The 14,625-nt window shown below is 43.4% G+C and overlaps 1 protein-coding gene across 5 annotated transcripts in view; it reads right to left on the bottom strand.

Moving 5' to 3' along the window:
• Positions 1–409: 409 nt before the first annotated feature.
• Positions 410–14,625, bottom strand: part of tmcc1a (transmembrane and coiled-coil domain family 1a) — a gene marked incomplete at its 5' end in the record, with an annotated part of 65,445 nt that continues 51,229 nt past the window's right edge. For 4 of the 5 annotated variants that reach the window (XM_084069701.1, XM_084069702.1, XM_084069700.1 and 1 more), the window contains 4 exons: positions 410–3,266; positions 4,573–4,708; positions 6,701–7,386; positions 7,735–7,992. In XM_084069701.1, the coding sequence (XP_083925827.1) occupies positions 2,952–3,266; positions 4,573–4,708; positions 6,701–7,386; positions 7,735–7,992 (1,395 nt within the window). In that variant the 3' untranslated portion in view covers positions 410–2,951. Of the gene's footprint in view, positions 3,267–4,572; positions 4,709–6,700; positions 7,387–7,734; positions 7,993–10,295; positions 10,441–14,625 lie in introns of those variants that run through there. The other variant, XM_084069703.1, reaches the window with a different exon arrangement.

Raw genomic sequence — 14,625 nt, 5'->3', positions numbered from 1 at the left:
ATGTTGTGTTAAGTCCATTTTCTTTTTATCCAGCTTCTCTTTCATTTTGAATTTTAGATTTTTTGGGTGATTTGTGTTTTAAACTTCAGTTGTGCTTTTGATTTATTGTGATTATCATGTTGTTGGTCATCCTCAATTGGAAAGCTCTTATGGGCCAACTCCTGTTTATTTTGAAATGTGCTGCATAAGAAAATACGACTTGGATTGGTTTGGTGTTTGCCATTACAAATCATTACAAAGTATTCCTATAGAAAGTGGCTGTCATCATGACTTCCTCAGAAACCCACGCGTCATTACATACTGTATGTTGCCCTATAAAAATGTAGGCAGTACATGCCCCCCCCCCCACACACACATTTAACAAAATTTTGCACAAAATAAATAATCAAATGTGACACATAAGTTAGTCAGGAATGCACTTTATTTTATCCCACACTTAGAAAAGGACATCAGAAGGCACTGGAGTGGTTTAGCACGCAACCCTACTGCTGTATCAACAGGAGCCACTGCAAGGCCAAACCTGGCTCAAAGGTCGGCTCAGTGTCAGTTCACTCGCTGCAGTGGTGATCGCACAATTCAATTCAAGAGAATCCATATGCCACTCTTTTGCACCTTTTAACTGATTTCATGGTCCGTCACTGAGGAAGAGTTGACAATAATGCTTCATTTATAATTTGTCGCACAGCGGCGTCACTCGTCTGAAAATAGCCGATCTACAAACTCACAACGGGTCACGTTGTGATGCAGTTTGAGCTTGTGGATAGGGTATTTTAATGCACGGGACACTGTCGTGTGATGAATTATAAATCAGGCTTAATCCTGACCTGAATCAACCCGTGTTCTCCCAGAGAGGACAACTGTTTAAAAAGCAACGATCACTATCTAGGGTAACTCAACCCTCATCCAGACCTAAACTGGTAATATTTATTGGTGTGCTAAAGTGCAACTGTACATATCAAATTTCCATACTCTTGTTATCTTGAAATAAGCTCCTCAGCCATGACATGCAGAATGGACTTCAAAATGTTCCAGCTCATCTTGTCATGTCCATGACCTGATGAGGGAGAAAGATAAGATAGACGAGCTGGACACTGAGCAAAGGAGGCGTGTGCTTGAGACGCGAGGCTTACACACGTCGGGAATATATATATTGTTTTGAGTCTCAAGTTCCTTCATAGATCATTAGAAGTCCTCTCACGCTACTACTTTCCCCTCGCAATGTTGTTGCAAGTCTCCAGAAAAGGTTACACCTCTTGAAATCCGAGCGCGCTCCCGTCACATTCATGTCGTATCTGAACGGAAGCGTGACTTTCTGAGCTAACCCCCCCCCCCCTCGATCTCTCCGCTCGGCCCGGAGCCTCGTGGTGCTAGAATGAGGTTTGGCACTGGGTGAGCACTCCACGGGGCATGGGCTCTGGCGGAAAAAGAAAGAAAGAAAGAAAGAAAGACAGAAAGAAAGAAAGAAAGAAAGAAAGAAAGAAAGAAAGAAAGAAAGAAAGAAAGAAAGAATGGCAACAGACACCGCACACAGTAAAATCCTCAGTGTTAATTCAGCTCTAACCATTTAAAAGTTGAGTGTTTTTTTCACTGTGTATAGTATACACAGGGAGATTAAATCATGGGACACTACAAGATCATGTTACAGGCAGTGCGCGTTTTTGACAGGCATGGCAGTGGAGAGTCGTCTGTCATTGTGGAGATATGAAGCTGCAAAACATTCCTGCTCCAACCGAACAATTGACAATAAGCACCGAGGGTTCTGTGAACGTCTGTCTTTCGAGGTTGAATGTGTTGGGTCCTGGCAACTTGATTTCACCTGCGTGGCGGCCATTCGCCGTCGCTATTAAGACCAAAAAGAAAGTTTCAGTGTTATTGTCCAACGGACACGTGCAGGACTGAATGCATGCTGCTAAAAATACTGCGGATCCTTCGCTTGAAAACTGCAAAAAAAAAATGCAGTCCACGGCAGAGAGTGGACTGGTCCGTTGTGGCCAAAGCCTGATTTATACCTCGCCATACAACGGTGTCTCTCGCCGAAAATAGGCAGTCTATTTTCTACGAGCGAAACCATCGTACAGCGGTATATAAATTAAGCATAACACTAAAGCTGCCACTGCTTGCTTCATCAGTCTGATTCACTGACTCCTCCACTATCTCAATCTTATTTATGTTGTTTCACTTAAAAAAAAGGAAAAAACAACAGCTGAAAAGAAGTAAAAGTACATAATTTCTATTAGAAACAGTAAGGAAGCACGAGTAGTCTGTAGTTCATCATGACACTGGGTGTCACAGTCAGTCCTTGGCAGAGTGCTCTGAGGAAAGGTTCCGACATAACAGCAGGAGGTGGAGAGCCACTCATGGGGAAATGTCTCCTTCGTGGTTCAAGTTCAACCAATCACAGCTAGGTAGTACAGTAGTTCTCTTCCTGAAGGCAGCCAATCACATTAGCAACGCCGCATACAAAACGGATTGGGCCTATGAGCTGGATCACCAATCAAGTTTTCCTGACTAAACTCCTCTTTGTGCCGAGGACGAGGAGGGCGAAGCTACATGGTACTGAATAAAATAATGCTGAGAATAAAATATTATTAGAAACAATAAAATATAATTGATTAAACCTTAAAGATAAAAACAGTATGCCGCTGCAGTGCATCCTGCGTGGGGATAAGAACACTAATAGCTCCTCTCCAAAATGTAAACAGTCTTCTTTTTCTAAATGAGGGTCAACGTCCTCTCGGTTGTCTTTTTGTCCCTCACGCCGTCTTCATTCCAAACTGAGCCCAGATCAGCTCAGACGGTTGGATGAATGTTCCGTGGCCCCTCTGCGGTCACACAGCCGTCCCGTCGCCGCTCACGTCTCTCGTGCGTTACCGCATACGATACGACTGGAACAAAAAGGCGCGCCCCTTCCCGGCGCCACCATGGAAACAAGTGTGGGCCCCGAGGCCGGTTCATCTGGGCGGCTGCAGCGCGCGGTGCGTGTACCCCGACAGCGCCTCCCAGTTCCTCCACAGGAAGGCCAGGAGGAGGAGGAGGAGGAGGGTGGAGAAGGAGCGCGAGCGAGTCTTCATCAGGGGGACCACGCAGTTGGCCACGGTGGAGACGAAGACCAGCAGCACGGCCATGAGGGCCAGCAGCACGTTGATGAGCTTCCCCAGGAGTGTGCGGGCCGTGGCGTTCTCCAGCCCCTCTAACTGGACCACCTGCTGCTGCTGCTGCTGCAGCTCCATCTTAGATATCCGGGTCTGACACGCCTCCAATGATTCCTGCAGAAGGGTGCGCAGAAAACAAGTGACATGAGCAAAGTTATACAAAAACAAAGACTGTGTTTTTTTGGACAACATGATGAGTAATATACAGTATATTGCAGAGAAGATTTTATGGATAATATATTTTTTAAAAGAAGTACAAAAAAGTCATGGTATTTTTATTCTTTAAAACCTTGAAAAATGAGTTTTCATTGTGATACTGATAAATAGGAACTTAAAGTATACTACGTCCACGCCAGAACACAATCGATTGATTGATCATTAATGTAAAAATTGCTCTAAAAATGCACACAACCCACCCTTCTGACCACTTAATGGCTGCCGTGTTAAGTGGTCAGATGCGTGGGCCGCGAATGCTTTCGAGATTTTCAAGTGGGCCCTGACCCAGAAAAGGTTGGGAACCTGGCCCTGGGTCATCTTATTACAGACTTCAATGAGACATCAATTTAATGTTATTACATAGACGTCTAGCACCCTCTGCTGTCAGGAAAGAGAAATGCACTTAAGCGGCAAGCTGAGCTTTAAACTATAAAAACAGAAAAGAAAATACATTTTTGACAAATGCAAATGTACAGTAGGCCCTCATACAGAACAGGAGTGTTGGAGGATTTAAGTAAGGAAATGCTGTTGATGACATATAAACAGTTACACAAGCCAGACTTGATCTTTTGTCTCACCTTCCCTTGTTTGCACTGTCAACACACATGAGCTAATACCTTGAACTACCAGAGAGGTTATGTGCCTTCATCCTTATAACAATGCTTTCATTTTGTGGCTGTTGGGCGGAAACCTTGTATGTACAAAACCGACAGGAACTGGAAAAAAGTGTTCCAGTGGATCCAATGTAGTTATTATTTAGCTCTTGTTAATACTTTTCATTGGTTAAATATTTATAAAACCCACAAACGGACCACTTTCAACCTGGTGTCCCTATTTTGAGCATGTCATTACAGGTGAAAATGTGCAAGAAATGTAAAGGTTTTTCAAACTGTTTCAAACGCATCGCAGCGCGTTGTGAGCTTGTAGATTGGCTAATTTTGCTACTTTTGTGTGACACTGTCATACAACAAAGTATAAAATAGGGCACTAATTCATGAAAAAACATAAATGATTAAATAAGAAGATACACGGTTTCTGCCCGACAGAAACAATTCTGATATGACCATTCTGAGACAAAACCACAAAGTGGCTTTTGGAATTGTTTCTTCATTATGAAACACTTTCATTTGCTCAAAGGCACTTTTAATGGTATTTTTCTTCTGCTAAAATCCTCTGTGTGGATGCTTGTGAACATTAGTCGTACCTGGATGTCCCTGGCTCTTTCGTAGGACTGGTAGGCGATCTTCTCCTCCATGCTGGCCAGCTCCTGCTTCAGGTTCAGGATCTCATTCTGGTGCAGTTCTGTCAGATCATTCAGCTGCTCCTCCAGACGCTCACACCTGAACACAGACATGCACGTTTGTATTACTGTACTTGTGAGGACATCATCATTTTAGGTGAATATACAGAAAACAGCCTGACACCGGTGCTCAACTATGTATAAATCAGGCATAACTCCAACCTCTAAATGTCTCATCCTAACCCTAACTCCAATCTGAATCTTTTCCTAATTGTAAGCCTAACTCCCCAAATCATTTTTAGCCATAAAACAACCATTTATTTTGTGAGGACCAGGAAATTCGTCCTCCTCACAAATGTCTATTTCTCATTTGGCCCTCACTAGTAACACACACACACACACACACACACGCGCCCGCGCACGCACACACACACACACACACACACACACACACACACACACACACACACTCATAATTAGCTTAAACAAAGAACCATAACAGGTATTACTCGGGAGCAGCTGTTGACTGATGACTCGCCCTGAGCCGATTACAGCATGCTTACTCATCTGCTGATCAAGTGGGCCAATCACAGGTGAGAGCTGGGATGAAACTAACCAATAGCAGACTATCAGCAGGTACAAGAGGGAAGCAAAACAACTTTGGCGTCGTTCGTTTTGGCAAGAACATATGGCAAGAACATATGAACAGATAATAGTGTAATAATAGTGTATGAATGGTCAATGTTTCAGCATGATTCAGCGAATCATGCCTATGATGTCATTAAAGCCTAATTCATACAAATGTATCGCTTGCCGAAAATGACAAAATGAAATGTACAGTATAAATAGTTATAAATTAGATTTGATTCTGCTCTCTCAACTTTCTTACAGGCTGACGGAGAGAAAGAAACTAACATGACCTTATGTTTGTGTACAATGACAACAAGGATCAGGGATCATTATTGTACAGTACAATCATGACATGGCTGAGACAGCCAGCAGCCTGCATTTGTTCATGTCTAAGTCTATAGAGTCTTTCAGCAAGTGATTTGCTTAAACAAACAGTGTTATGAACTGAAGTGCTCTTTTCGAACGATAATCCCCAGCGGACATGCCGAAATGAGCTCACTAGCGGTCGCTTCACTAGCTATAACTTTAGCTTACAAGGCATGCAATAAAAACTTGAGGTCGCTTCAATGGACATTTAAGGGAGAAAAATGTTCCTGCCACTTTGTCAAACCCTGTCTCTATGCCCAATTCCTCCCCCCCTGCAATTACCCCCACCCCTCCCTCCATGTTGAGACGTTCGGGAGGAATGTCAGTGGTTTATTTAAGGGCAGAGGTGAATGCCCACAAGAGAGGCAGACCGACGGGTAGACGAAAACATAAACAGGCTTGTAGGGAAGACATCCGTGAGTATGAGTTCAGAGGTGTGATGCTGACCACAACGGCTGAAATAACCTCTTAACCTCTATGTGGTTGATGGACAGCTGAGGTATTTATGTGTCTGCCACTAGCCTCCTTCACAGAGATCTTAGTTTAAACGTAAACTTCTGTGTCGGTACAGCAGAACTATTGTTCTTTAGGCAGTAGTACAGGCCTAGACTTAATTAAATCTGTGCATACATGCACTGGTGTAAACTTTATTACCCTCTTAGGTAAATATAGTAACAGTTGTGCTGATATTTGATAATGGATAATTACACAGCAATTAACATCTCTGTAGTAAAACATAAATATTGACTATTCGTGGAAACGTAGCACCCTGGGCTGGGTCAAGGTTTGCTCTGTATCTCCAGTTTATGTTGGGTTAATAAAAAGGTAATCCTCAGTCCACAAACAGGCTGATAGCGATAACCCTAAGAAACTACAATATAAGTGGGCGGCGCTTGCTCAGGTGTATTTCTCCATATGTATCAGTTCTTCCTGGTTACACATTGGCAGACTAAAGGGATTACGTATCGTCTGACTTTATGGGGACTTCTTCATCATGCACGTGATATGATTAAGGAAGTTATGAGGAACGTTTCATGTGTTGTCTAACACTGTCTCTCTCCCTCCCTCTCTCTCTCTCTCTTTACTGTGTCTGTACCTGAAGCGTTCTTCCTGCAGGGCCTGCATGATAACCGTGTAGTCCCTCTGATAGTGGCTCTTCAATCCCTCCAGGCTCTCCTCCAGGCGACTTTGCCCCTCCCGCAGTTCCTGCACCTCCTGCAGCAGCATGTCCAGGCTAGAGCTTTGGCTCCTCTCCAGCGTGTTGCCCTTGGAGCTGGGGGGGCCTCCGGGGGCCCCCGTGGTGCTGTTGGCCCCCGCCGAGCCCGACGTGGCGCTGGAGCAGTCGTCCTCGCTGCCGTACTTGGGGCTGCTGGACTGGAGGTGGTGGTGCCCGACGCTGCTCAGCGACCGCCCGCCGGCTCCCGGGACCCCGTCGTCCCCCGCGGGGTCGTCCAGGGAGGAGATGTTGTCGGCGCTGCCGAACTTGTTGCGGATGAGCGAGGCGATCTCCCGAGGTTTGGAGACGACGGCGCCAGCGGCGGAGTGCGTGGCCTGGGAGATGCTGGAGAGGCCCCCCTTGACGCTGTCCACCACGCCCTCGCTGAAGCCGGTGACTTTGGCCCCCACGTCCTTCAGGCCCTGCTGCATGTCCCGCAGCACGTCCTTGGGCTGCCGCGGGATGCCGTTGTGCTCCACCTCGCGCAGCTTGCGGTGGTAGTGCTCCAGCTTTCGCTGCAGCTGCTGGATGGTCTGAGCGGACTTCTGGTTCTTCTTCTCAAACACCTGCCAGCCAGCAAAACCAGGTTCTTATTAGCAGTGGTGGACAAAGTACTCAACCCCACAGTACTCGAGTCAAAATATAGATACTCCAAATCACTCAAATATCACTCAACTACAAGTTAAAGTTACTCAGTCAAATTTGTACATGAGTTAAAGCAGTGGGGTAGTTGCTTCTAGTACATGCTTTAAATTACAAAGTACATTTAGATTTTAACATCAATGTATTGTTGTACTGAAATTTAGAAATGTTCCCCAAAAAATGAAAAACACACCGTCGGAGTTAACACTGAGGATTTCACTGTACATCTCTCTTTAATATCCTCATGGACAGCACTGCTTCCTCCCTCCTACCTGTTTGATGCGTCCGCTTTGCTGCTTGTCGGCGTTGTTCGCCAGCTTGAGGTACTCGGCCACATTGTCGTCTCTGGCGGTTTGCTCGATCTTGATCTGCTCCGTGAGCTTGAGGATCTTCTGCTGCAGCTGGGCGATGGCCTGCTTGGTGCGCTGCGGGTCCAGGGCGGCATCCTCGCCCCCCGAGAAAGAACTGTCTGCTCCACACGACAGGCCCAGGGGGGACTGCACCAGCCCACTCACCTCCAACCGGTCGATCTGGAGGGCAGGAGACGGAAGGGAAAGAACAGGAAGTGGTTGTGAGTCAGAGGAAGGGATTGCAAAAGAAGAAATGTGTGTTGCAGAGAGAAAAGAAAGAAAAAGGATGAATCACTTTAACTCTAATTGACCAGAGTCCCCCAGGGCTATATTGACCCCCTCCTTTTGTCCCTCTACACCAAATATCTTTGCCGAAAATAGCCGATCTACAGGGTCACAGCTTGTAGATCTGCTATTTTCGCTGAATGTCTTCCTCCAGAATAGGGACGTTAGGGTGGTTAATATACAGTTGGTTCTTAATTAAATGTTTTATTCTGATAATATAGGTTATATGTTTATTACTGTGAAAACAGTCATTTTGCTGAGGCAGACCAAAATGTCTCTTCTGCTTTGTGAATCTGTGAGGCTGTTTCCACTGAGAGGATCACTCGCAGCCAAAATGCTTACAAACAGGAAGATGGACAATAACATCGTTTTTGCATGCAAGCATAAAAAAAAAGAAAATAAAGCAGAAGTCAAATCCATTTCTTATGAAATGTCAAGAGAATCGATACTGTGTTCCACTACTGTGAATCAAGCACTGACTCTGGTTAAATAGGTGAGCAGTGGATGATACAGTTACAGAATCAACCAAATCCCCTCATGAGTTTTCGGTCCAGTGAGCTCCAATATAGGGCATGATTCACCTCCAGGATGTTGGGATTTGTGACCTGCCTTTTCGCAGATCAGGAATACATGCATGTGGCTCTTTTTCAGACACCTGACCTGACACAGTTTTCTATCCCCCAATAGCTCACCAAGCACACAAAAAAAACACACCTTATTATGGGAAGCTTGGTTGTTCTATTTCACCTCACAGTTGCTGCAAGACCCATAACTGACCTAAGGCGGCGAACCACGCTGACCCACAATCGTCAGAGACAATAAGGACGTGTTGATTTTCTTATTGCTCACAAGACAAAACACATGCCATCCCATTATGCTGTGTACCAGAGTGACCTGAACGCAAATAAGCAGCTGAATCTAACGGGATGCCCTAAGGGCATGATAGGGTGCACAATGCCAGGCAGGGTTGACAGGAGAAGTAGGCTATATAATCTCCATTGAGTTACAATGCCTGCAGGGCCCTACTGTGTACACATCTACCTACAAAGCCCTACCTACCTACGGGATCAGGTGATCGGCTGTTTGCCAAAAATTGGGAAAAGCATATTAAACACCAGTCACTCACTCACCTGGCACCTGCATGTGCAATATCATGACTAACTGATGACTGACAGGCGAGACACAAAAGAGACACTGACTGTTAGGCTACCACAATGTACTGTATCGGGTAAGTAAAGGTGTGGTAACCCCTGCTCACTTTGCTAGGGTCGGATGGCTCAGGGTTGAGGACAGAGTACAGCAACTTGCAATGGGCCTGGTCAACAAGATACATCACAACGTTAAGATACCCATGTACCTGTCAAAGTACTTCAAAAACGTAAATGAAGTCCACCATCACAACACCAGAGGTAGCTCCACTGATCAGTCCAACCCAGATTTGGCACAAACAAGGGGGTGAATTTGTTCTCCTGCCAAAAGTCATTAGGAGTGTAAAACCCTACTCTCCTTCAAAACTGCCCTAAAAGAGTACTGTTCTGCAATTCGAAACTGGCCCCGGTAAGAGTCATAACCTAGCCCCCCCCCCCCCCCCCCCTCGAACTGCTTACCATACTTATTTTATTTTTCTTTAAAAAAAAAACCTGCTTATATGATGTTCTGCATAGTAGTGTATATCTGTCTGTCATGTAATGTCACTATGAATTGAGTACAAAGGACCCCAATGGAAACAAGCCAATGGCTTTGGGTTTTTTAATTCCTATTAGCTGACCTTGTATTGAACTGTAGATTACTTGCATGTGCTTTTTTCTGCAAACTTCTAATAAAGTATTCAATCAATGAATCAATAATATAGGCTACATAACACTCAGATTGTTGTAATTATCACGGACTGTGCCATAGAATTCAATAACATATCTTATATAAAAGAAAAATAACAGTATAAACGCAACTTTTAGAACGGTGTGTCCCGTTCACTCAAGAAAGACAACTACTTTAAATGAATGAGACGTTAAAAATAAACTATCCCCAAGTCTATCGAAAATAGCCGACCTACAAGCTCGCAACGCGCCACGAAAGATCGGCTATTTTCGGCAAGCGAGACACCGTCATACGACGAAAAAGTTTAAATCGGACTCGATCCTTATTATTAAGGGTAAGTTTTGATTTGTTTTAAGAAGTTTCATTTGGTAGGCGCTCACCTTGCCATTCTTCAGACGGAGTAGCTGTTCCCAGTGCATTATTATTATTATGATGATCGTGTCTCAAGAGCGTAGGTCCGCTGTGTGCTTTCATATGTCTGCCCATTCAAACTGTAACTGTCCCGCACTGTCTGTCCGACCAGCCGAGCGGGTTGTGAAACTATAAAGTTGAAGAGGAGCGCACCTGAAACTGTCCCTCCTCCCCTCTCTCTCTCTTTCTCTCTCTCCACCAATCACCCCACCTCTCTCTCCCTTTCTCTCTCTACCCACCGCGAGGGAGGGAGGGAGGGAGGGGTGACAATGACATCATCCTCTGAACTCGTAAATCTGATTTGAGCAGTGGTGTAAAGTAACTAAGTACATGTACTCAAGTACTGTACTTAAGTACAATTTTGAGATTTCGTTTTTACTTTACTGGAGTATTTTCACATTTCAGTTCTTAAATTTACTTTAAAGTTGTTACTTTGTATATTTTGATTATTATTACAAAACATACATTAACCCATAGAGTTAAAGCATTAACCACCTATTTACATTTTCAGCCATAGAACAAGCTCGCGATGCGTGGCGACGCTTTGTGAGCTTGCAGATCTGCTATTTTCAAAATATATTTTTTTACACATTTATACATTTGTGAACTTGTGAAATGGGACATTTTGCATAATGAGTACTTAAATTCTACTTTTGTTACTTTAAGTACATTTTATACCAATACTTTTATATTTTTTATTTTTTATTCCGGACTTTTACTTGCAACAGAGTAATTATACATTGCAGTATTGATACTTTTACTTAAGTAAAACATTTGGGTGCTTTTCCCAAAAGTGGATTTGAGCATTTAAGTGCAACACAAGACGATCACCCGTTAGACAGTTAGTCAATCCGGTCATTCTCGCTGCCGGGCAAAAATAGCGCTATGGCATTTCAGGGAAAACACGTGCGATGCAATGCATGCGTCGCTCTGCTTATTGCTTGTTATTATAGTTGGAGAGTAGCAGCCTGACTGTAACTGTAAGCATTGTATGAATCCATATGATCCAAGAAAACAATTGTTTTCTTATAGTTTAGTTTATTGTAGCCAACAAATGATATGTTTATGTTAATTGTAGAAAAGAAAGAAAAAATAATAACACAAAGACCAATACAATTTCAGAAATAAATGGGTTGGCCCACATTGTACGAGAAAACTAAAAAACACTTTTTCTTTTTTTAAGGCTGCCAAGTTCGTGTCGTCAGTGACAGAGCATGTGTGTGTGTGTGTGTGTGTGTGTGCGTGTGTGTACATCTCTGCAGGAAGCAGGAACTCCAACTCAAAAAAGAGAGAACAGAAACAGGGGAATTTATTTATAGCACCATTATAACCCAAAGAATATGTTAGAGAAGACTGTAAAGGAGATGAAGTCCCGAAACTCAGTGCAGTTGAACAAAAACAACCCTGAAGGCAGATTGGATTGCAAAGCAGTCCGTCCTGTCACGTCCCAGGCTCTCTGTCGCTGAAAGCATTGCCAGGTTTTGTGAGAGAAATAAGCAACCATGTCTATGAAAACAATCACAAAAGAAGCAACTATAGGCCACATGAGCACTTTAACCCTATATTGGCTATTTGAAAATAGCAGATCTACAAGTTTTTTTATTTGTTTTTTTTTTTCAAAGAAAAATGTTTTTTTTTTTTTAAAGAAAAATGTTGTTTTTTTTCAAAGAAAAATGTTTTTTTTTTAAGTGAAAATTTGGGAATATTTTAAAATCCACACACATCTTGTATGGGGGACAAATATATATAAATATGGGGGTCCTTGACATGAAAAAGCCCAAATAATAAGCCACTACACTTTGAAAAATGCCCAAAAAACCACAACCACCAATATTTACACGCAACTTTACAGAAAGACAAGCCCAAAGTTGCTTATAATAAGCAGACATGGCAACACTGGCTATTGCACACATGACACCCAATGGAGAGGATTACCACGGGGCAAGAAAAACCAGTCTTACCTCTCTGTGGCGTGCGCGCGCGCACACGCACACACACACACACACACACACACACACACACACACACACACACACACACACACACACACACACACACACACACACACTTACTATACTTGTGAGGACATCAACATTTAAGGACTGCAATTTTACAAATTCCCAATTTCTTTGCCATCTTTTAGCCTTAACCCTAAAGCCTGAGGTGTACTTAGTTGTACGCCAAGCACCAAAAATAGCCCATCTACACGTTTTAACCATAAAAAACTACCACCACTACCAGGTGTGACATTGTGTCTATTAGGCCTACCCAGATTCTACTGTACTTGTGGGGACATTTGGCCCTCACGTGCATAAGTAATAAAAGTGTACACACCCACCCATCCACTTGCCAAAATCTGGCAACATTGACACACACACACACACGCACACACACACACACACACACACACACACACACACACACACACACACACACACACACACACACACACACACACACACACACACACACACACACACACACACACACACACACACACACACACACACACACACACACACACACACACACACACACACACACACACACACACACACACAGAGCCTAGAGAGCATTCTTGGATGTGTTAAGTAAAGAGAAATGACTGGCATTTGGCATCTTTCCCGTTTTCATACTTTGGTTACTAAACTAGCTGTAACTCATGATTTCAGCTCAGCTGTGATGATCGGGCCTTTTGTCTGGCGATGACTCAATAACGCTGGCAACAGTTGTTTACAGTAAGTCTAATCTTTGAAATCCCCTTTTGACGGGCAGCCGAGCCGATCAAGTGAATCAGAGAGCTGGAACGGTATGCGGGTGCAGAAAGGGATTGCGGTGACGCAGTGGAGGGTGCCCCCCCCTACCCATCTGTTACAGTATAAACACAAATAGATTTATGAGCATGACGAGCGGGGGCATGTTTGGAGGTATACAAATTGTTGCACCTTTAAGACTTTCTTGTACTGTACTGTATGTCATTGGTTCTCAAAGTGGGGTCCGGGGACCCCCAGGGGTACTTGAGGGGGTTCCAGGGGGTACCCAGCAAAATGTGTAAATATAGCATCAGAATAATTATTACCTTTTATACTTTGGCTATTCAAAAATAGCAGATATACAAGCTCATAGCGTGGCACCGAGTGCCGTGCTATGAGCTTGTAGATCTGCTATTTTTGAAAAATCTTGAAAATGTGTGCATATCTTTGAACGTATATATTTTTTTAAAGCGAGCATTTTTAACTCAAATCTTTGCTTCTGGGGGTCCTTGGCACAACATTTTCCATTGGGGGTCCGCGGCCAAATGTATATCAATTTAGGGGTCCTTGGCCTGAAAAAGTTTGAGAACCACTGCTGTATGTCACGTGGTTGAACAGAAGTAGAACATGAGAGTATTTGTTTTTATGTGATTGGAATGTTTAGAGTATTTTACATAATTGGAACATTTGTTTTTATGTAAATGTATACTATTTCAATGTATTTTCATTGTCTTTGTTTCTATAGACTAGAGCACCGAAGTCTGACGTACTTTACGCATCCTAACTGGGTGGCGTTATTTGCCCTATTCAGAATTCCCACAGACATGTCAAAAAAGAACTTCCAAAAATGACTTGACTCATATGGATATGAAGCATCAACTGAGGCGAGAAAACGCTAATGTCACCGCCGCCGAATTAGTCACATTTTCGCCAGAAACAGACCGTATCAAATATGTGTGACTGACTATCGTAAACGATACAGAGCCACCTCCCTGACAATATCGCCGGGACAGTTTGTTTATTTTTAGATAGAGAAATTACTTCCACTACCCAGGGGATGAACGAGTGACGTCAGGTACTTCGGTACTCTATTGCATGAATGCCCCCCCCCCCCCTTTATGTGGCATGCATGCAGATGCACTCACACACAAACACTCACACTCTCACACATATGCACCAGAGCGCCAAGAGAACACAATGGAAATGTGTTTATCCTTTAGAATTTAGGTGTGTATTGTATCTTCAATAAAAAAGGTCAATCAATCAACAGAATTGAACAAAATTAAAATTAGTCTTCTTTTATTAATGCAAAAATAGATACAGAAGTCTGAATTTTGGCTTGGTGAATGTGGGTTCTACTTTTCATGCTTTTCATTTAACCCAGCACCCACTGTCGATGTGCATATAACTCTCCCACTAAAGTAGTGAACAGAATTAGATCTCATTATATAACTCAACTAACAATTAACTTAAATAATTAACAACTTTAACCCTGGTGTCCGACCGTTTTTGACAAAATGCATATGCATAAACATATTTGTACATA

This window comes from Gymnoscopelus microlampas, assembly GCF_963454915.1.
Source record: "Gymnoscopelus microlampas genome assembly, chromosome: 10".
Taxonomy (NCBI): domain Eukaryota; kingdom Metazoa; phylum Chordata; class Actinopteri; order Myctophiformes; family Myctophidae; genus Gymnoscopelus; species Gymnoscopelus microlampas.
Note: the sequence above shows the minus strand (reverse complement) of the source record. Positions and strands in the feature narration are given on the sequence as shown.